Consider the following 22999-nt stretch of genomic DNA (forward strand, 5'->3'; position numbering starts at 1 on the left):
TGAAATAGTTATAATTTTTTTTAAATTCACGAACCAAGGTATAGAAAAAGACACACACACACACACACACACACACACAGACAAATCACAATTCAAATCTAATGAGATATTTCTTCTATTTGTTTACTTAGAAATATTTGTCACAGAAGCCACAGTCATTTTTTGCTACCAATTTCATGGAAGACCCAATTGACATGCTATTTTATACTGAGCTGGAAGCAGGGCAGAGAAGATCTTCTCACAGTCTTGATCAGTGAAAGGAAGGTCAAATAGCAATAAAAAGATTTCACCATCTCCCTCAATCTGATTCTTTCATTCAGCATTCAAAGCTACTGAACCCTTTCACACACTATAAATAGCCCCAAGTTCCCTAGTTGGACAATTCAAAGAGCAAATTTGAATACCTCAACCCAAAATGTAAAATATTCATAATTTCTAAACCAAAATTGGAATGAATGGTATGGCCCAGGGATGTTCCATTTGCAAAATCTTTTTTTTTTAAATGCACTTACTTTCCTTGAAACTAGAATTGTTCCAGAAAAAAAAATCTAGGACATTGTGTCTGTATCAAAAATTTATGCCCTGAAAATCCCTAGCCTAAAAAAAGTATTGGTCCTTGTAAAGAAAAAGTTCAGATAGCCTGTACAAAAGTATCTTTATGACCATAAAATATTGTCTTAAATGAGAATGAATGAAATTCTATCCTGCTGACTCCCTAAAGCAGCTCAGACTGTAACATTTCTGAGTTTTTACATACCTTATGTATCTCCTTTGTTTTGTTCTCTCCATCACCACCCCCACCCCCACAACCATCACCACACCAGCGACCAATCAGCAACTCTAGATTATAGACAAAAAGTTCCTTGTCCAGTTTTTGTCCCTTGAATTTTCACAGTAAAACTCTGAATGAATGAATAAGTGGACTGGCATAGCAAGCAGAGCAGAGAGTCTGTTTTCTGACATGTGCAAATTTAAAAATAAAATAAAGAAATAAAAGTTAAAATGCAGGCTATGCCAAAAGTCTAAGATTTTCAGGACAACCCTTACTGAAAAAAAAAAAAAGCTATGCAACATTTATTTTATTTTAAAATTTATAATTAAATGACAGCATTATTCCTTTCCAAAATATCACCATAATAAAAAAAATTCATTTAAAGAAAGGATACACTGCATATTTGTACATTTGTGCTTTTTTAAGGATTTTGGGATGGGACCTGTGATTTCTTTGATGTATAGTATTCCTGGTGAAGAAACTCATTCCATCAAATTCCTTTTATCAGATCAGATCCTGTTCTTCGACTTAGAATCTTATAAAGTTGCCTGGGATACTGAAAGGTAAAGTAATTTTCCTAGGGTCATATCTAAGTTTGTGTTAGAGACAGGACTTGAATTCTTATTTTTGATGCTGAAGCCAGCCCTCTATACACTAACCCATTCTGCCCATGACTGATAAATATTATACCAATGTATATGGATATATAGGCAAACACATAAAACATGTATGGGGAACATGTGTGTGGGGAGAGGGAAAGGAAAGGAGGAGGGGGGTGAAAGCATGTAAGTTCAGACCTGGGTTCCAACTCTTTCATGATCTATAAGTCATTTAATTTCTCTGGTTTTCAGTTTCCTCAAATATAAAATGGGAATATTGATACCTACAGCACCTACCTGAAAGAAATTTCTGATGATCAAATAAGTTAATGTAGATATAGGAAGTGCTTTGAAACCCTAAATTATATATTTTATATTATCATCTATATAATAAAAGTAAAATATAACTAATATAATATAAAAACTATAGGAGTAATTATATAAATAATACCATATGATTAATATGATATAATATATAAACTATACAACAAAATTATTTTAACTATAATTAATATCAAAGAATTCATGATTATTGCATATTAATATTAATAATTATTATTCTTTTTCTAATTCTGGTTCTGTCATTGACAATCATATGTGCTCTTGAGTAAACTATTTCCATTTTCTGGGCTCGATATTATCAACTTTAAAAAGTGAGACTTATTAAGATATTCTCGCTGGTCTTTAATATTTACTCAGATGTTAGAGGAGTTTAAGTCATGCCTCATCAATAGTTTTTCCAACTTTTCATTTCCCCTTTCATACTCTGACTTCACATGTTATCACTCTTGACTTCCTTTCCCTTTCAACCAAACTATCAGTAGGACCATTGGCAATTTAGGATAAAGCTTCCTATTTAGGATTAGCCATAATCCTTAAGATCCAATCCTTCTTCAAATTACAATACTTAAGATGGAGACAAAGTTGAGAATGGCGTTTTCATGCTATTTTCTGCTATTCTAGTTTCTGTTATTCTGTTATTTCTCTTTAAAATATTCATCTTCCTTCCTACCGAATCTGGCAAAAGCTAGGAGAAAGTTTATTACTAAATTACTGGAGAAATGGGATGGAAATACTCAGAGCTTGAATAGGGATGTAGAAAGAGAACTTGTATACATTTTAGAAATTGAAATTATGCCTTGAAAATTATTATTTCTATCACTATAGATACAAATAGGAACTAAGCATCTGTTTGGAGTTCATAAGTGTTTGAATCAGATGGGAGGAGTATATATATGCCCTTACATTATGTTAATTAAAATGTATGCTTCATTTTTCTGAATAAAAATCAGTGTAACTTTGAAAGCAAGCTTTATACTCAGCATTGTACAGGAGCATTTTTATTCTTAAGAATAAATATGTATCCATTTGTTTTAAAATTCTACTAGGCACATATATATATATATATACACACATATATATATATATATACTTATATATACTTTCTTTAAATGAATTTTTTTATTATGGTGATATTTTGGAAAGGAATAATGCTGTCATTTAATTATAAATTTTAAAATAAAATAAATGTTGCGTAGCTTCATTCTTAAGAATAAATATGTATCCATTTGTTTTAAAATTCTACTAGGCACACAAAATACTTATACAATCACAGATATACTACCTCATAATCAAATCACCAAAGCAGGGCCAACAAAACATTAAGCAGCCAGTTACCAATCATAAAATTTCTCCTTCTAGACAGAAAATCCAACAAAGGACTTCAAACCTTAAATATAGTTTTACATGTGTAAGACTTTCCATATAGACAGATAACTGAAAAAAGATAATCCATTTCCATCCAATCCTATTTGTTTTGAATATTTTAATAAACTTGGGCCATAGATAAATATCAAAGAATTATGCACTTAATCCACTAACATGAAAATAGAATTTAAATAGTTGATTTTCTTAAACTGGAATTCGGATATACAGTATAAAATGCCAGAGTGATGTGAGTCATAGAATATGATAGTCTTCAAAAAATTAAAATTTAGCCCTATCCAAAGGATATAAAGGTACATGATGATATGAATAGGCTATTACATATCATCAACCAAGGATTGCACAGGAAAAGCAACACGTAAGTGAAGTGAAGGAAAAAATAGTCAAGTACAGAGAATAAGAGATGACCAATCAACAATATTACAATCCACTATTAACAATACATTTTAAAAATATGACTCACATAAATATTGGGTGAAACCTTTTGTTCTTCTATCTCCACAAAGGATTTATAAAAGGAGATTGTAAAAAATCACCCCAAAAACAGTAGGCATGGGGGATCTTTAATCTACATCACTGAAGGGAGACACAAGTCTTGGACAACATCACAGAGCCATTGTGAGAATCATTTTGTACCTTTGGAATGGTTTGAAAAGTCTACTCAGAGAACACAGATGTACTGTTCCTTTGAGATTGTTCAAAATAAAAGGGAGTTGGTGGTGGAAGGAATGATGAATTGTTATAGGTCTTCATGGATAGGATAAAGCAGGCAAAAAATTGAAACTACTAAGAATCACCTGCAATAATTATCACAAAATAATTATATTTTGTCACAGAGAGCTGGATTTCTAAATTTCCCCCCTATGAAGATGGGATCATTCCAGGTACTAGAATTATAGATTTTATTTTTATACTAATCTTCAACTTTACCAGCTGGCAAATAATTATTTTAATGGAATGCTTCCAAATCATTATAAAAATTACTTGTACTGTCAAACAAGAATCACAAAATTTGTAAAGTGCAAGAATTCTTAGTAACCAACATACATATACAAAAGAAACTGAAAATCCTATAACCAACAGTCAGCTAGACTTTTCTTGAAGACTCCCAAGAAAGTAGAACAATATGATATGCAAGGAAGAAAACAAAAACCAAATCAATTCATTCAGCCCAATCAGAAGGCAAAGATGCTGTGAGAAGGACATGGTCTTCCTAAGAGAGAGGTCTAAAAGAATATGGCTTTTCCCTATAAGAAATTTCTAACTTTTACTTTTTACCTAACATTCTTTGCTTTCTCGTTCAAAATAATATCTTTTTAAAAAGCTATGTTTCATTCCTCTCCAGATGAGGCATTTTAAGTCTCTGTTTCCCCCAACAAGGGAATATAGGCTCTAAATGGAATGTTTTCAAATTATATTAAATATAAAAAGTATTAAAAAGCAAAAGACATAGAATTATACTCAAGGAAACAATTGTGTGTTGCAAAGTATACTCCAAACTCAACTATGTTTCAGTGGATAATCACTACAGCATGTACTGGAAAATTTGACATATGAGGGGAAAAAATAGAAATAATGATTTATGGCAGATATTATTAGTGATCTGGACTATATGGAATAAAGTCAAGAGAATATGGAGGGTGTCTAGAAGTTCTGATGACTACAAATGAGAAATGAAATGTGAACACCCAAAAAGAAAATAACAAAAAGCTATTGAAATAAGTAATATCAACCAAAACTCTTCATGAATTATGGAAAACAATGCCTTCCACAGAGGGACTTAATAAGTGCTTGTTAAACCAAACTGAAAACCAATTAGGAAAGAAAATTGACATTTCTTCTGCCAATTAAGGCAAGGGGATAGCTCATGACACAACATGGATTGAGAGGCACCTTATATTCATTCCATTTTTTAATTTCTTTCACGGTTTATTTAGTGTTCTCTCTCAGGCTGCATTCAAGCAAACAAGAATCAGCTCTATCTTTTTGGTTAAATTAAGTGAATAATTAAAACTCTGATATGGAACAATTTGGTCTCTGTTGAACACCAGGCCTATAACACCAAATATCTGATGGATATATCTGAGGTTATATGTACTTCAAATTCAACATGCCCAAAAGAGAACACATCCTCTCCCTAAATGAGGTATTCTTAACTCTGGATTCATGACCTTATTTGTCTTTTTTTATGTTGATAATGACATTTCAATGCAATTGGCTTCCTTTGTAATCATATAATTTTATTTTATGCATTTAAAAATACTATTTTCAGAAATAATTCATCAGTATCACTTGACTTCCAAAAAAGTCCATGATAGAAAAAAAAAACAAGACTAAGAACCCCTGCACTAAACCTACCCCAGATCAAAATAACTCCAATCATCCAAGTTCAGGACCTTGAAGTCATTCCTGATTCTCCATATTCAATTGGTTACCAAATCTAGTCAAATGCAGGAGCAGCAGCCAACATTTACAGTGTGCCAACCATGTCTCAAGTACTGAGCTAAGTGTTTTAGATATCTTATTTATTCCTCACAACAACCTGGAAGAAAGGTGCTATTATTATCCATATTTTACAGATGAGGAAACTTAGAGTTTGAATAGGGTCACAAAGCTAGTGATTATCTGAGGCTGGATTTGAAATCAGGTCTTCCTTATCACTCTACTTTCTCACTTAGCTGCCTCACACAAAACCTAACAGCACCAAAGTCTGGCACCACTTCTGGGCCCAACTCGTTGTTTTTGCAATGTCTCAACTTGTTTTTTCACAATGTCTGTCCTAGATAAATATTGTGATCTCATTACTCGATGGACTGTTCATCTAATAGCATATCCTAAAATGAATAAAAGACATTTTTCATACTAACAAAAAAGCTAAAATAAAAATATGCCAATAAACTGAATATCCCAGGAGAGAAATAAATATACTTTTGAGTCAAGTAATCTGAGTTGAATTCTCTATCTATTACTTACAGAGGGCCACATTGATAAAGTGAGGGGGAAACTATACTACCTGCTTCACAGATTATTGTGAGGAAAGAGATTCATAAAATGCTTCACAAAGTCCATGTGAATATAATATCTGTTTTCTCAGTCTAGTAACTCTAGTAAAAAAAAAGTAATTTTGTTTCGTCCCTGTTTTCTGTAAAGTCTTCACCATCGCTCCTAAACAGCATGCCTAGTTCTCATTACTCAGAAGCTATCTAGGTAGTCTTCATTTGGAAATCTGAAATCTCTCCTGATGTGAGCTTCTCTTTGACTGAAAGGAATACAATATTTTCTCCAATTGCCTTCAGGAACACCCAATGACTTGTCTCTACCAAGACAGAAGGAAAATTGTCAACAATTTTAATGTGGCCTTTTCTCCAACAACAAAAAAAAAAAAAAAAAAAACATCCATTCTAGGAGGCAGCTAGGTGGTGCAATAGATAGCTCGTTGATCTCAAATTCAGGAAGAACTGAGTTCAAATTCTACTAAATGACCCTGGATAAGTCATTAATCTCTCTCAGGCTCAGTAACTCCATCAAGAAAAACTAGAAGATAGTTAAGAGCAGCTATTTTACAGAGTTACTGTGAAGAATAAATAAGATAATATATGGAAAACATTCTGCAAATCTTATAGTGGTATATAAATGTGGTCCATTATTATTATTCTACTCATATTGTGTTCCTCAGCATCCCTGATGCACTATAGACTTGTAATAAATGTGTCATCGATGATTTATGAGGCTAGTCAACAAGAATTTCTATGAGTAGCAAGTTACTCCTGGTTCACCTCTTCCCAATTCCCTTACCCTTGTCTTATTTGAAAACAGCAAAAGCATCTGAGATGTCATATGAACACTATTTGAAGTGATAAAGGTGAGAGTTTTGAGGCTTAAGGAAGTGAAGATGATAGAGAAGTATGATGAAATAAAAGGTCTTCAAGGATTCAGAAAGTTAATTCAATTCATATATTAAGTATATACCGATTATGCCCCATACCCCTATTAACATCTAACTCTTCTGCCTCATCTTGGTGTAGGAGTGAATACCTAACAACAGCCACAATTACTATCTATGTAGTGTTTACTATGGAGCAGCAACCAGGCTGAGAACTTGACAAATATTATCTCATTTAATTTTTCCAACAACCACAGGTTATAGGTGTCATATTTATTCCCATTTTACAGAGGTAAACAGGTTTAAGTGACTTGTCTAGGATCACACAACTAGCCAATGTTTGAGATCAAATTTGAACGCAGATCTTCCTAATCTCAGACCACACCACTTAGATGCCCATGAGTGGTGGAAGACGGTGCCATATAAATTCTGGAAATTTCCATCAAGATGGAAAACCCTCATATATAGGTAACCAACCACAGATCAAAGGAAGCATTCTCAGTGGTATGACGGATAAAGCACTGGACCTAGCATCAGTCCTCAGACATCTGCTAGTTTTATGACTCTAAGCAACTCATTTATCTCTTTGTACCTCAAAAAGTGGGAATAATAATAGCACTTATTTCCTATGTTTATTAGGACAAAATGAGATATTTGTAAAACGCTTGGTAAATCATAAAGTGGTAAATAAATACCTTATCATTACTTATTATCAAAAGACCAATTAAATGAAGTTCAGAAAGGCCCACCCAATTAAAGACCACAAAGGGCTACCAGTAATGAAATTTTTCTGACCACAGTAATTCAGGAGGTTGTCTTTGAAGTCATGAAGGAATTGCAAATGGCATCAGTATCAATTTAATCAAGAATCTTTGGGGCATCAGGAATATATATACCATCCCAATCCTCAAGGGACTCTGAGCTAGTGGAGAATGTGTGGTGGTTGTGGGAGGGGGGGACAGTTGGATCTTTAGATCACAGATCAGAATGCATACCAATAATTATATTAGAAGAAAATATGCTTATTGTCTAGAAGAATTTCAAAGTATTGAGATAAGACTACAAGGAGAGGGATTGCATTGGGGAAAGCAGGGAAGGTTTAACCTTAGTAGGGCCATAAGAAAGAGAAGGATTCAGTCCCAGTAACTAGAAAGAATCACACTAATCCTACATGCTCTAACACTGAGATAATGGCAAAAATAATCTTAAATTTATGATGCCCTATTTAGCATCCTGCACTTCTCACAGTTCTTCATCCACAACTATGGAACACAATTAACACATTTGGTGATATGCATATTGCAAGAGTCTTCATGTACAAAGATATATCTCTGGTAATTGGAAGGGGTACTGATTGTTGTTTAAATCATGCCATGTGTTAGCCTGGGAGATTTCTCCCATTAACAGCATGGCTGAGAGAAGAAACAAATTGAATATTCCTATCCTGAAAATCATGATGTGAATTATAAATTTATCCTGGTGTGCCTAATTATTAAAACCTAATGAAAAGTGCTACCAAACATGCTGAGCTCTCTTGTCATTACAGTAAGGGTTTAGTTCAAGAACATATCTTTACATAATCATATTGCCTATATTACTAATGTTCCAATTTCTTCTTATGGAAAATAGTTAAATTTTCAAACATTTATCCTAGTGAATCAAATCTAATGCACATAGATTTGTCATTTATTAAAAAATAAGGTTTGAAATAAATTATTTAAGATTAAGCAGGGAAGAAAGGAAGGGAGGGAGGGAGAAGGAAGGAGAGGAGGGAGGAAAGGAGGAAGGAAAAGAGAAAGGAGGCAGGGAGGGAAGAAGGAAGGAGGGAGGGATGGGAAAGAAGAGGGAGTGATGGGAAAGAAGACAGAGGGAAGGAAGGGAGGGATGGAGAAAGGAGGGGAAAAGAGAGGAAGGAAAGGAGAAAGGAGGAAAGGAAGATGCATAATGTAGATATAAAGTACATAATAAAGTAGATATAAAACTCTGTAAAGAATCCTCCAACTCATTAATGCTGAGGATAAAACAATATAGGTAGTCTCTCTCTATTTCTACTTCAGATTATAAATAGATATCTGTGTGTGTGTGTGTGTGTGTGTGTGTGTGTGTTTGATGAAAAAGTAGGTCACCATTTTAGACCACTGTAAAAAAAAAATCCCTGATGCAGTTCTCTGTTAAATTCATTTCAACTCAAATAGTGCTTATTAAGCACCTGTATCACTATTGTTTAGCACAGAAACTATGTGATAAGCTCTCAATAAATGCTTTTTTTCCATTCACTCACTCATTGATAACAATCATTTATAACCTTATATGACAATGTTCCAAGCTCTGGGGGAGAGAGATACAAACAATATGATCAAGTTCCAGCCCTCAGGAAGCTTACAATGTCTGATGAAACACAACTGAGAGTAGAGCTTGCTGCATTTGTTCACATATTCCAGGCACTCCTGGTCCTACACTGCTTCCATAAAGCACTTGGATATACTTTGAGGCAAAGTGGATTTAAGTTGTGCCACTAGCTCTTTTTTTTTTTTGGCAGAACACAGTTATAGAATATTGAGTACATTCTGAGATGAGATCATTGAGTCAGCTGGATTTGCTTAACCTTTTTATCTTTCCTACAATGGAAGGTTCAATTTTATGGGCATGAGTCCACAAATCTGTGCAACAGAAAAACAAACAAACAAAAAAAAAGCTTGGAACTGAAATCAAGAATCCTCTAAACTGTTTCCATCAGTATTCAGTTTCTTCGCTGAGTCCTCATTTTGCTCAAGACCATGAGGCACTGTTTTCCAAGTCTTTCAGATTTCTGTTCATCACTTACTTAATTACTCTGGATGACAGAACATTTTTTACAAAGCCTATAATAATTATTAGTATGACTACAGCAGTCATCAAGCGACAGTTCCTCTTCTAAATAAGGAAAACTATTCTTGTACATTTGAGTTTTTAGGTAGGTTGTACAAAGTAAGGTTAATGAATAGATCTTTAAGACCATTGTCCTTTTATCTGATATCAAGTACTTCTCTCTCCTCCATCCCTCACTCCAAATTTTAACAAAAAAGGTAAAATGGTTCAATGCCAATCCAAGAAAGCTACACTTCAAAATATGATGTTGTTGGTATGTTCACTTCTGCATATGTTACTCCTGCAGATTAGAAGTTTTTTGATGGTAAAGTCTACCACATTCTTGTCTTTGTCTATAGAACCTGGTAGACATTTAATGAATATTTGTTGAACTGACATACTTCATAGGCAAGTAAAATTCAACAGAAATGCCATTTTATTGTTATATAAAAATTTTAAATGTATCTTCTTTAAAGACAAATTTTTATGCCCAAAAGGCTTTTGATCTTTGACCTACCACTCCTAGTCTCCCAAAAAGACTTAAATAAGAGTAAAGACCTATTTTGCAAAACTATTTATAGCAGCTCTTTTTTGTGGTGGCAATGAAATGGAAATGCCAATCAATTGAGAAATAGCTGTGGTAAATGACTGTGATGGAATAATGCTGAGTTATAGTAAATGAGAAAGGGGCAGTTAGATGGTGCAGTGGCCCTGAAGTCATGAGGACCTGAGTTCAAATCTTCCCTCAGACACTTAATACTTACTTAGCTGAGTGATCTTGGGCAAATCATTTAACCCAATGCTTTGAAAAAATCAAAAAGAAAAAGAAAAAAAAGAAATGACAAGCCGACTCATTTCATAAAATCTTGGAAAGACTCACATGAACTGATTGTAAACTGAAGTGAGCAGAACAAGAAAATTACACACAGTAATATTATGTGATAATTGACTGTGAATTACTTAGTTATTCTCAGCAATTCCAAGGGTCTCATGATGAAAAATTCTATCCACATCCAGAGAAAGTATTGAAGGAATCTGAATTCATTTTTCTATTTTTGTTGTTATTTTTTTCTTTTAGCTTATGTCTTCTCTCACCAAGAGGTCTACTATAGAAATATGTCTTGCATGATTGTATATCTATAACCTATATAAAATCATTTTGGAATGCAAAATTTTTAAATGAATGTTAAAATTTTAACATGTCATTGTGAAAAATAAATATTAATTAAAAATAAAGATAAGTTTTTAATTCCATGATTAAGCTTGTGGCCATTAAAAAAGATATAAAATTTCCTAAATTCTTTTTTTCCTATTCATATATCTTATAAACTGTCCCCAAAAAAGCCTATTGGAATTTTAAACTTATTAAATCTAAAATTGCACTAAGACTCATGAGATAGCCTATATAAAAGCATTTTCTTTAGAAACAAATTCCAAAATGTTATTCTGGTAAGTTAGTGATCTCCAACTTAGAAACAAATGATGTTCCAATGATTTGCAAGGTATGTTTTTGTTTGGATAGCAGGTGAGGAGTGGTGAGGGAACTTAAAATACATTTCTCTACAGAGGCAGTGTCACAAAATAAGGGTTGGGCCTCCAAGTCAGTCTGTAAAAGACTAAGTACCAACATTAAGTATTTGAGTTCTAGGAACTAGAAGCAGGAAGACTTACAGTAAATGAAGCTAAAGGAAAAAAAGAGGAGTTTCCTTTGCCCTTCCTGGGGCCAACACTAGCAACTTGTATTTGGCATCTTCCCACTTCTTCTATTTCCCTGGTGCCAAATCACAATTAGATAGTCAAAGTTTTCCAATGAAGCCTAAACTGAGTCCCATGATGCCAGAGGTAATCATATTTCTTAAAACAAAAATTTACTAACCTAAATAAACCTCAATTTAGTTAAATTTCAGGCATGGGAATGAAGGCAAGAAGAAGAACAGAGTTAGTTAGCCAGAATAATAAAAAGTAACTTAGGTCACTGGTTTTAAAACTAATTCTTTTAATATGTGGAGAAGGAAGTCTCATGTGCATTTATTTTTAAGTTCAACTGCAAAAGAAAAACACTCATTTTAGGGTCTGACCTTTATTTCCCTTTTAATTTAGTAATCAAATTTAGAAGTGAATACGCATAGAAAAAATTATTTTGTATCTTCCAGTTCTTCTCTATGAAACATTACAACACTGTATGCAAATGCACTACAAAAAACTGGATATGCTTGAACTGAATAAAAGGAAAATCATTATCTCTCTGAAATAAAATAAGTTACTGGGAATTTCCAATGCTAAGTCAGTTTAATGTCTGGGATCATCAATTAAATGAAAAAAATATATTTTCATTGATGTGTGAATCTACTTCCATTCTGGAGAGCAAGTTGTAAATGCACATACTCCTCACTTACTAGTCTGGTAGTCACATTATCATATTATTCAAATGTATCATTTATATGTAAATAGACAAGATGAATGTCTTTTCCATATGACAAATAGTTTCTGAATGACAGACGTGCACATTATCCAGATAAGCCATGTTACAAATACTCATTCTGCTGCATATTTTTAGGTAAACCAAGAAACTATTTTACTTTTAAGAAAAAGTAGTAGGCGTGAGTAAAATGCATGTCTCAAAGCATTCACAATACCAATAGCTATTCATGTAAAAGAAAATCTCCACCAAAGTCACTTGTATCTTTGAAATTACATGCTCTCAAATCCATCTGTGAGGAAGGGGTTGTTAATTATCATGGTTACATTGCATGATTCCACAGCTAATGCAGGAGTACTTCGACACAAATACCATATGTTTGTCTACTGAAAAAGTAGAAAGATTAATTAAGAGCTCAAGTATACATCTTTGGGAAGTAATATTCCTGAACAAAATAAGTCCATTGCATTGTGTACTACACAAACTGGAAATCTTAATTAGTAGTTAAATACAAAGCCAGGAAAAAAAAAAAACTCATGAAGTCTAAATTGTAAGCACTAAACTTTCCTCTTTGCATTGCTTCCTAATCAAAGAAACAACTGCTCCATTCTGGAAAGTAAGAGTACTTTTTATGTCTTTCTTTGATATGATTGCTATCTAAAACTCTATCTTCCAACTCCAAACCATTTTGCTAATTCTCCATATCTGAAATACTCTCCCTTCTTACTTTCATCCCTTCTCCAATATTCATGTATTCTCCTGTTCTCTCTCTCTCTCTCTCTCTCTCTCTCTCTCACTCTCGCTCTCGCTCTCGCTCTCGCTCTCGCTCTCGCTCTCTCTCGCTCTCGCTCTCTCAATCCTGACTCAGAAGAGAGAAATGACAAAGAGATAAAGAGAAATAATATTTTCCCATACAATACTTATTATTCAAGTATCTAATATAAGGTCTCACAGGTCTGAAATTACCAAACATTTCAAAGCAAACATCTCTTTAATTAAAAACAAACTTGGAAGGGAAACCTATGTTACTATAAGAATGTCCTTCAACCTCTGGAGCCAAGTTTTGTTGTTTTGGGGGCTTTTTTACTCACCACATATTCAAACACAAGTGTCAAGGTCTCCTTGGTATGGATGATGTCATGAAGTAATACTATATTGGCATGCTTGAGTCCTTTTAACAGAGAGGCTGCAAAACAAAAATAGATAAAAAAAAGACCAAATTACCTTACAAAATCACGTCTAGAAAAAGGAGAGGCAATGATAATGCCACCTGCTTGACAATGGTTTAGGTTTGTTTATTCACAGATTAAACATTCAACTCTGCTAATATATGTATTTACATAAGTCAAGAACAAACCAGTCTAGAAGAAACAGGAATTGAATAACTTGATTTCTAGGAAAATCTCAGTGTTAGTTCATAGGTGAGTCATATATACCCATTAATGTGCCAACAAGCAATATTTTCTTTTGAATCAAACCAGTGATTTTACTTACACAGTGATTTCACTGGTATAAAGAAAGTCTCTCCATGAAGGAAGATCAGTATTTCCTTCTCCCTTTAAAAGTCTTAAAATAGGGGTTCTGAATCAGTAAGCTAAAGTTCTATCTCTGAAGAGATTCAGGAAGTCTGAATTTGGATGGAAAAAAAATCTTTATATTCACTAACCTGAAAAATTATCATTTCCTTTAGTATTTAGAACATTATTCTGAGTAGGGTTCAAAGGCTTCATCTGATTGCAACAAGAGTCCAGGACAAAAGACCAAGAACCCGTGTTGTGGCATTGCCAGGTGGTAGAGAACTGAACAATTTGCCCAAAGTCACCTAAACAATATGGGACTTGGACCCATGTCTTCCTCCCTCATAGGGCAACTTCCAAAGCCACATCACAAATAGCCATTTTAAATTCAAACATACCTTTGCCAAAAACATCTGTGGGTTCGAAAGCTTGCATACTAATCAAATTTTTGCCAAATCAAGTTAGAGCAAATTTATCTGATTCTGTGGAAAGAATCAAAACTGCTAAAGGCAAGCAAAATGAATAGGAAGGGTAGGAAGAACCTACCTAGACACATAACTTCTAAAAGTACATTTGCTATATTGTTATAATGATCATTCATGTGAAGAATTATTTTTAAAAATGTGAGTGCTCTTTTTTGATATAGTATTAACTTTCCAATGCCCTTATCCTCTGAAATCCCCTTCTAACAAATAAGTTCAAGCAAAACGAATCAACACGTTGCCCTCATTTGAAAACAGTGTCTCATTTCTTCTCTACAATTCACCACCTCTCTGCAAAGATGCTTCTCTGATCAGTCCTTTAAAGTTCCAACTGGTCACCAAATCAATCAGAGGTCTTAAGCCTTTCAATATTGTTTTCTTGCTGTGGTTACTGCAGACAATTATTGTCCTTGTTCTATCTCTTTCCCTCTGAATCAATTCATTCAACTCTTCCCTGGCATCATTTCTTGCAAGGCAATACTTTTCTATGTTGTCCAAATACCAGTCTGTTCAGATATTCCTTAATTAATGGGGACCCACTTTCTTTCCAATTCTTTGTTTCAGACAAAGCAAAAAAAAAAAGCCCCTTCTTTATGTCACCAGTCTCCATAAAAGAAAAAACTAGACAAAAAGAAAAAACTATAAAGAATTCCTCCTACCTTCCATAGAATTAAGTATTTCAAGGTAAAATCTAGAAGCTGCTTCTGGTTACATTTTTTTGTCTTAGTGAGGCCACTCATCTTCACATTTTTCCCCTTGGCCAGCAACAGTAAAGCAAACAAACCCATCTGTGTAGTCTGTCTAGGATTTATACACTGGTGAGGCTCCCTGGTAAGATGTTAAATGGTAGCAAAATCACACAGCTTTGAGCAAGACTTCGCTTACAATCTCTTAAATTCAAAAGAAAAGAAAATCTCTCACAATTTACAGTTGATTTCCAATATGAAAGTAGTATGTGTATATTTTAAAAAGAGTATTGAAACAAAGCCAAGGTTTTAGAGTCAATCCCTATCAATGAGTGAATTTCTCCTGTTTTACAGACTGCATTCTTAATTACAAGAAGGCACCTCTCAAAAAAACAGCTTTAGTCACAAGAAAGGGAGCTCCACCTGAAAATCATACAAAGGAAGTTTCCTACAGAGTTGTATACTGAAAGAATACTACTCAATAGGGAGTAGGAATTCTTCCCCTTAGCACTCCTTGAGCAATTATGTTAACCTCTCTGGACTTTTGGTTATTCGTCTGCAAAATGATGTGGGTAAACCAGAGAACCTCTAAGGTGCTTTATAAATCTATGATTATTTACAAATACAAAAGGCAGAAAAAATAAAATCCAAAAAGTCCACTTGGTAATCTAAAATTCTAATGTAAAAACTGGATGACTGAAGCTCTAAAAAGATCATCAGCTCTTAGGAGCTTAAGATAGTTTATATAATTTTAATATATACATATAATTATAAATATGTATAAATATAATTATATTTAAAATGTTTTAATGAAAGCATTTATATGTGTGTTTCAACCGAGATCTATAGTTTAATATAGATATTCAGAAAATGATGCATAAATCAGAATAATACAATAAAATGAAAACATATGACACCTTGAAAGAAGGAAAAATTCCCAATGTCAGCTTAATTCACTTAGCATTGTTCATTCCTATAATTATTCAGTCTTGCTTCTTTCATCATTAAAGGAATTCATAGCCCTTCAACAAGGAGGGATACAAGGTGCCAAAGGCTCCTCAGACAATAGCTGCAGATGGTAATGAGGGGACAAAATTCAAAGGTGCCCTATGAAGAAAAGGCTGTCAATGCTGCCAAGGTCTTTCCTGCATGGAGATTAACATCAGCATTTGGAATATCACATTTGAAAACTAAGAACCTTTTTCCCGGAGGTTAAGTTTTATTTTTCTTCCACAACTAGCTAAGGACTTGGACAATATCAATTTGCAAAGAATTTAAAAAGAGAAGGAACTAGACTGACTTTTGAGGTATCAGTCCAACTCTGCCAGCTTCTGATTCTCTTTTTTTTAAGGTTTTTGCAAGGCAAACGGGGTTAAGTGGCTTGCCCAAGGCCACTCAGCTAGGTAATTATTAAGTGTCTGAGACCGGATTTGAACTCAGGTACTCCTGACTCCAGGGCTGGTGCTTTATCCACTGAGCCACCTAGCCGCCCCAAGCTTCTGATTGTTAATGTAAAATATACCTGAAGTATATTCCCAGCCTGATAACATAGCTTCATAAATACATTTTTTTAACAGAATATCATTCGTGGCCAAATCAAAAGTGACAGTGCAGGTAATCCATGACATCAAGTTAAATTTTGTAGTAGCAAAGATCACCCCAGCCTCAAGACTCTATCACAGGCTTCCTGTTTCCCATAATCACCTCTCTCCCCTCATCACTTATCTCTAAAAGGTTTCTCATGTCTCAGAGGTTTGGTCATCATAACCATCATCACCCAGAGTACATAAAGACTACTATTTCATTAACATTGCTTTCTTCCACAATTCTTCTTGGAAGATAGGGAGTAGAGTGGAGTGAGGTTAGGAGAGTGGGTCTTTCCTGAGAGCCAATAATAAAACAATTGACATATAGTAAGCACAAAGTATTTCTCTTCTATTAAAATGCTGATATTTGAGAAATGAAATGTCCAAGACTATGATTTTTCTCCTATACTTACTTCTCAGTTGAGACATGTGTATTTAATACAGATTTTCTGCTTTGGATGATATCTGTACACACATTTGCACACACAAATACACACACACAGAGTCATAGTTGGATTTGAAAGCATGCCCATTTCCTTTGAGATTAACAGAATGCATTCCTACTAGGAAATGGATGAAGCCACTAATTTAAAAGCTGACACCAGGAAAATGGCACTCAGGGGCAGAAAACAGCCCAGAAAATCTATCAACATCAGAGTATGTGACAGACCTGACTGACTTTGAAGCTGCCAAAGCAGCTGCCATTGGAGCTCAGGAAGGAAGGAGCCAGATATCCCAGCTCCTGCTGATCTCAATGCAAGTTAGTCTCCAGTGGACTGCCAAGTCGGTCCAATGATTATCACTTAGAAGCGTGTTTGCCTCTTCAAGACAAATACTGTCAAAATAATATTTAAAGCAATCATAACAGTATCAGATATGCACGCAAAAGTCACTTTTGTTGTTTATACTGATGCAAATTATGCAGTATTAATTTTCCAAGCACTTTTGGACCTGCCATGAAATTTTAGGTAAACAGATGGTTAGCATTTTTAATTCATTTCCCTGGCGAGTTTTGAAAAGTTCTAATAGTACATGATGTAAGAGGCTGGTAATTAGGGTTTGGGATCAATATTACTGTTGAGGCTTTTAGGCGTTAATGTCAATCCAGTACAAAAACTCTTAGAAAAGACAAATAAATCCCAGGACATTGTTGGCAATGGGTTGCTACAAAAACTGGGCCTGCTTGCATTTGGTGACTTCCCACAGACTGATAGTCAAGCTGAAGGAGCCATCTCCACTTGGGGAGTCATCCTTGAACCCATTCTCAAATCATAGTGGGAAGAAAAATTTGAAATCATTTCTTATTGAACTTAAATCTATGAGTAAGAATGATATCAGATTACTCTTCTTCTGCATCTTCAGGTCTGCTTCCCTTGACCTCCACAAATGACATTCCCCTCCTAGGATAAACTTTTCACCCAAAATATCCTATCATGTATTTTAACTCAGTTTTAGATATTCAACACCTCCCCAAGCCCCTCAGCCTTTTCACCTATCATATAGGAGGGAGTTGCTCTTATTTAGGCTTGCCCAACTCTTCATGACACCATTTGAGGTTTTCTTGGTACTGGAGTGGTTTGCCATTTCCTTCTCTAGCTCATTTTACAGAGGAGGAATAGGGTTAAGTGACTTGCCTATGGTCACACAAAGAGATATGTGAGACCAGATTTGGTCAAAGGAAGATGAGCCTTCCTGACTCCAAGCTTGGCACTGAAGACCACCTAGCTGCCCCAGAGGAGTGAGGATTTGGGGAACTGAACTCTTCTCAAAGCTTTCCATTATCCTCCCTGTTGTCCTCTTCCAGCACCTCACCTCATCCCTAGTTTTTTAGCTTTCTTCATATTCAGAAAAAAGTGGGAAACATCTTTGGTCCTTTGGGTGGGCAGTTTGTTTTTGTTCTAGCCCAAGTGCTAACATCTTCCAAAGTTTTTTCCTACAATATTGTTATCATTGAGTAGGTTTTTCTCCTAATTCTTCTCACTTCATTCTGCATTCTGAAAATGTCTACTTTAGTATCCATTTTTATGATACAATATTGTTGGTATATTGTGTACACATACCACAATTTATTTTGCTATCTCTTAAAGATGGATCTGCTCTTATGGGGTTACAATAAAAATTGCTGCTATAAAAAGAGCTGTGTGAACACACAGGTCCTTTTCATTTTTCTTTTGTCTCTTTGGTATATGACAGGGTTTAATGCAATTTTCTTTTTAATCTTTAGTATACTGACCAGAATAGGCACTCAGTAATTGTTTCCAAATATGAATTGGCAAATAATGGATGTATATTTACAATATGTTTATTTATTTATTTTGGCTGTTAAAAGCTTACTCTATCATCTATGAATTCTCCATTGATCTAAAAGAGAGTTAAATAAATATCATTCATTTGTCCCTCTTTTCAAAGGTCAGCTCATTCTGAGCAAAATCATGATCAGAATTATAATATTTCATTTTTCTACTGAGAAATATTATTGATTATCATAGAATCAAAAATCTTATGAGAGGAAAAAAGGATGTCAGCCTGATATGTTCAATTTATCACAGAAACATCATCTTGGTTTTCCTTCCCCTAAATTTTTAAAAAAGAAGGAAAATAAAAGCCTATAAGATGCTACAGAAATAGTTTGGTGTCTTTTATTATGAATCTGCAAGACATAGAAGAAATACTAGACAACAATAATGTAAGTAAACATCATTCTTACTGAATATTTTATCCATTGTATAATGAAAGTAGAAGAGTTTATGTATTTAAATTGCATTTTTTTTCTGAAGTACCATTGAAGAAATTTATGACTAAAGAGAACAGAGTAGAAGAGACAGCAACAAAATATGACTTGAAAACAAGATGACCTAATAATTGAATGTTGTGTCAAAACAAACCCACTGTACTAACCATATGAGTTAAATGAGACAGATGGGAACTGGTCAGTAGTCTCTAAAGTCCCTTTCAGCTGTAAATCTTATAATTTGGTAGTTGAAGGAAAGAAAATTATATTACACATTTACAAAGTCTAGGAGCAAAGGAGAGTGAGACGGTGTGACTATGGTTACAAGAGAGTCAAAAGCATTCTGAAAGCAAGAACAGGTAAGAATAAAATCATGTCCATTTCAAAGCTTTCATCCAAGGACCTCAAAAAGAATCTATTAGATAAAATAATATCATTTAGCATTTAATATCCCAGAGAATTTTTAAAATCTTTTCAAAGAACAGAATAATGGAAGTTAAAGAGTTAGAATGAACATCATAGTTCATGTAATAAATAGGAGTTAGCAATTATATAGCACTTTTACATTCACAAAGTGTTTCTACATATATTAATTCATTTCATCCTAACAAAAAACTTGTGAGGTAGGTACCCATTTTGAGGGAACTCAGGAATAGAAAGATTAGGCTATTTACCCAGGGTCAAACAAGTGTTGGAGTTTGGATTTGAACTCAGGTCTTCCACCCTCCAGATCTAGTATTCTATTCACAGTAGACTGAGCTACTCACACCACAACTGAAAATGAACACCAAAGACAACAAGCTAACAATTGATGTTTATTAGTTTCTATCAAAAGGATTTCTGTGAGAAAAAAGTCATCACCTTCTAAGGTAAATATTCCACCTGATGGCTTTAATATAGATTTGTTTGTTTGTTTTTCTCAGGTCAAGACCAGATCTGGTCTTGTCATAAGCACAAGTAGAAAAATGTATAATCCCTCCCATATATCAGTTATGAGGGCTAAAGTACAAAGTTGGTCAGAAATACAGGTATATGCCCAATTGATAAATGGTCAAAGGACATGAATAAACAATTTTCAAATGAAGAAATTAAATCTATATATTAACATGAAAAAATGCTCCAGATCATTGCTCATTAGAGAAATGCAAATCAAAACAATTATGAGGTATCACCTCACATCTATTAGATGAGCCCAGATGACAAAAAGGATAGATGATCAATGATGGAAAGGTTGTGGGAGGACTGGAACAATGATGCATTGTTGGTGGAGTTATCAACGGATCCAACTATTCTGGAGAGCAATATGGAACTATGCCCAAAGAGCAATAAAATTGTATATACCCTTTGACCCAGCAATTCCAATTCTAGGACTATATCCAGAAGAAACTGTAAAAAATGGGAAAAGTCCCACATTTCCAAAATATTCATAGCAGCTCTTTTTGTAGTGGCAAAGATTTGGGAATTGAGGGGATACCCATCAATGGGGGAATGGCTGAACAAGTTATGGTACATGAATCCTATGGAATATTATTGTTCTGTAAGAAACCCTGAATAATTGGACTTTAGAGAAGTATGGAAAGAATTACACAAAATGATGTTGAATGACAGGAACAGAACCAAGAGAACATTGTACACGTTAACAACAATATTGTGAGTTGATAATCTTAATGGATGCAGCTGCTCTCAGCAGATCAGAAACCTAGGACAGCCCTGGGAGACCTATTATGGACAATGCTATCCACATCTAGAGGAAGAAAAACAAAACGAAACAAAACAAAAAACCTTCAGAATCTGATGAACACTACATTCACTGATTAAAAAATATTTCTTATGTATTTCTTTCCCTTAATCCTGATTCCTCACATCCAAAATGACTAACCTGTAAACATGTTTAACACAAATGTGTATTTACAATATTAATCTGACTGTTTGCCATGGAGGAGAGGGGGGATGGGAAGGGAGGGTGAGGGGAAATTTTATAACAAAGATATACATATGCATATGCATATGAGTGAATGTTGAAAAACTTTCATACCATGTATTTGGAAAAATAAAATATCAATTAAAAATGCAGGTACATGAAAAGAATTTTTTTTACTTATATTCACCTAATCATAAATACTATACTGGTTTGGTCTTAAAAGTTCACTTTTTAAGACAGTTCCATAAGGAATAAGAAACTATAGCTGGAAATTATTTGATATCTATAAATGTTCCCTATTTATTGAAAATATTTATTATAGCCTTTGGATCAATGAGAAAGCAGACCTATATTCTCCAGCAGAGGAAAAACCAAACCCAGAGGTTCTATCTCAGTGTACCACTTTTCTCTATATAATCTCTCAAACCACCCATTATTAAAGGTCAGGTAAATGTTATCTAAGGATTTGAGCAGCTTTTTCAGCAACCAGTCTGAGACTAGGACCCAAATCTTCTTATTCTACTGCATAGCTCTAAGCTTTAGAATCATAAAGATTAAAGAAATAGAGAATAATCAGGGGATGGTTACGACTACCTGGGGGTCTAATTACAAGAGGATAAAAAAACAGTCTTGTTCAGATCACATGAAAAACAAAATCAGAATCTCTTCCAACCACAATCTGCAGAAATGTCATCATTTGTTTGTTGTTTGTTATTCACCATTTCTGTCTTGCTCCACTTTGTGACTCCAATTGAGGTTTTCTTGACAAAGAAACTGGAAAGGTTTGCCATTTCTTTCTCCAACTCATTTTACAGATAAGGAAACTGAGGCAAACAGGAAAAAGTGACCTGTCCAGAGTCACTCAGCTAAGAAGAGTCAGAGGTTGGATTTGAACTCAAGATGATGAGTCTTTCTGATTCCAGGCTGGCATTCTTTCCACTATGTCACCTAACTGCCTCCAAAGAGGAAGCATACTTCTATACACCACACTACTTAAATCACATGTGTGATCTTATCATCACTCCTGGGTGCCACACTTTAATAAGTAAAAGATAATAAATACTGTGAACAACTATGAATCCTTCGCATATGACCATTGGTTGAAGGAACCAAAAATGTTTATCTTGGAGAAGAAGAGAATGAGGATGAATTATATGAAGCATGGTAAAGGGATTGAGGTTCTTCTTTTTGGTACCAGAAGGTAGAACCAGGAACAATAGACAGAAGTTGGAAAGAGGCAAAATTAGACTTGATATTAGAATCAGAGTTATGCAAAAGTGGAAGGGGCAGCCTCAGGCTCCCTTATCAAAGGTCTTCAGACAGACCCTCAAGAACAAGTTTTCACCAAGTTATGAGTCTAGTTGAGATGAAATGGTCACTGATGTTTGTTTTGACTCAACTTCTGTGATTGCCATTCTCCTAGAAAACTATACTGCTACACAAGAAAAAAGTGCTTGGCAGGCTAAATAGAACACTAGATTTAGAGTCGGGTTCACAGAGATTTCAATCTCACCTCTGAGACTTACCAGCTCTCTGATTATGTGCAAGTCTCAACCAATTTGCCTCTATTACTTCATTCATAAAATGGTGCTGATATCTGGAGTAGTTCTCTCACAGGACTGCTATAAGGCCCAGATGAGATAATCTATACAAAACACATTGCAAACCTTAAAGAAGGATAATATAAATGTCAGCTGTTGGTACAAGTGACATGACTGATACTAATGGCAGAAAAGCTGAATATCAACTGACATATAAACTCAAAAACTTCTTTTGGGAAAAAATATCTACAATGCTAAAAGTTTAAAAGCTTATCTTCAAATTATATTTT

The 22999-nt window shown here is 34.3% G+C and overlaps 1 protein-coding gene across 2 annotated transcripts in view; it reads right to left on the bottom strand.

Annotated features, from left to right (window-relative positions):
• CDK14 (cyclin dependent kinase 14) overlaps positions 1 to 22999 on the bottom strand; it is a 664696-nt gene that overhangs the window by 365603 nt on the left and 276094 nt on the right. For both annotated transcript variants that reach the window (XM_074192846.1, XM_074192847.1), the window contains exon 6: positions 13337 to 13431. In XM_074192846.1, coding sequence (XP_074048947.1) covers positions 13337 to 13431 — 95 coding nt within the window. The remainder of the gene's footprint in view (positions 1 to 13336; positions 13432 to 22999) is intronic.

The sequence above is a fragment of the Macrotis lagotis genome, chromosome 7 (genome assembly GCF_037893015.1).
Source record: "Macrotis lagotis isolate mMagLag1 chromosome 7, bilby.v1.9.chrom.fasta, whole genome shotgun sequence".
Lineage (NCBI taxonomy): Eukaryota > Metazoa > Chordata > Mammalia > Peramelemorphia > Peramelidae > Macrotis > Macrotis lagotis.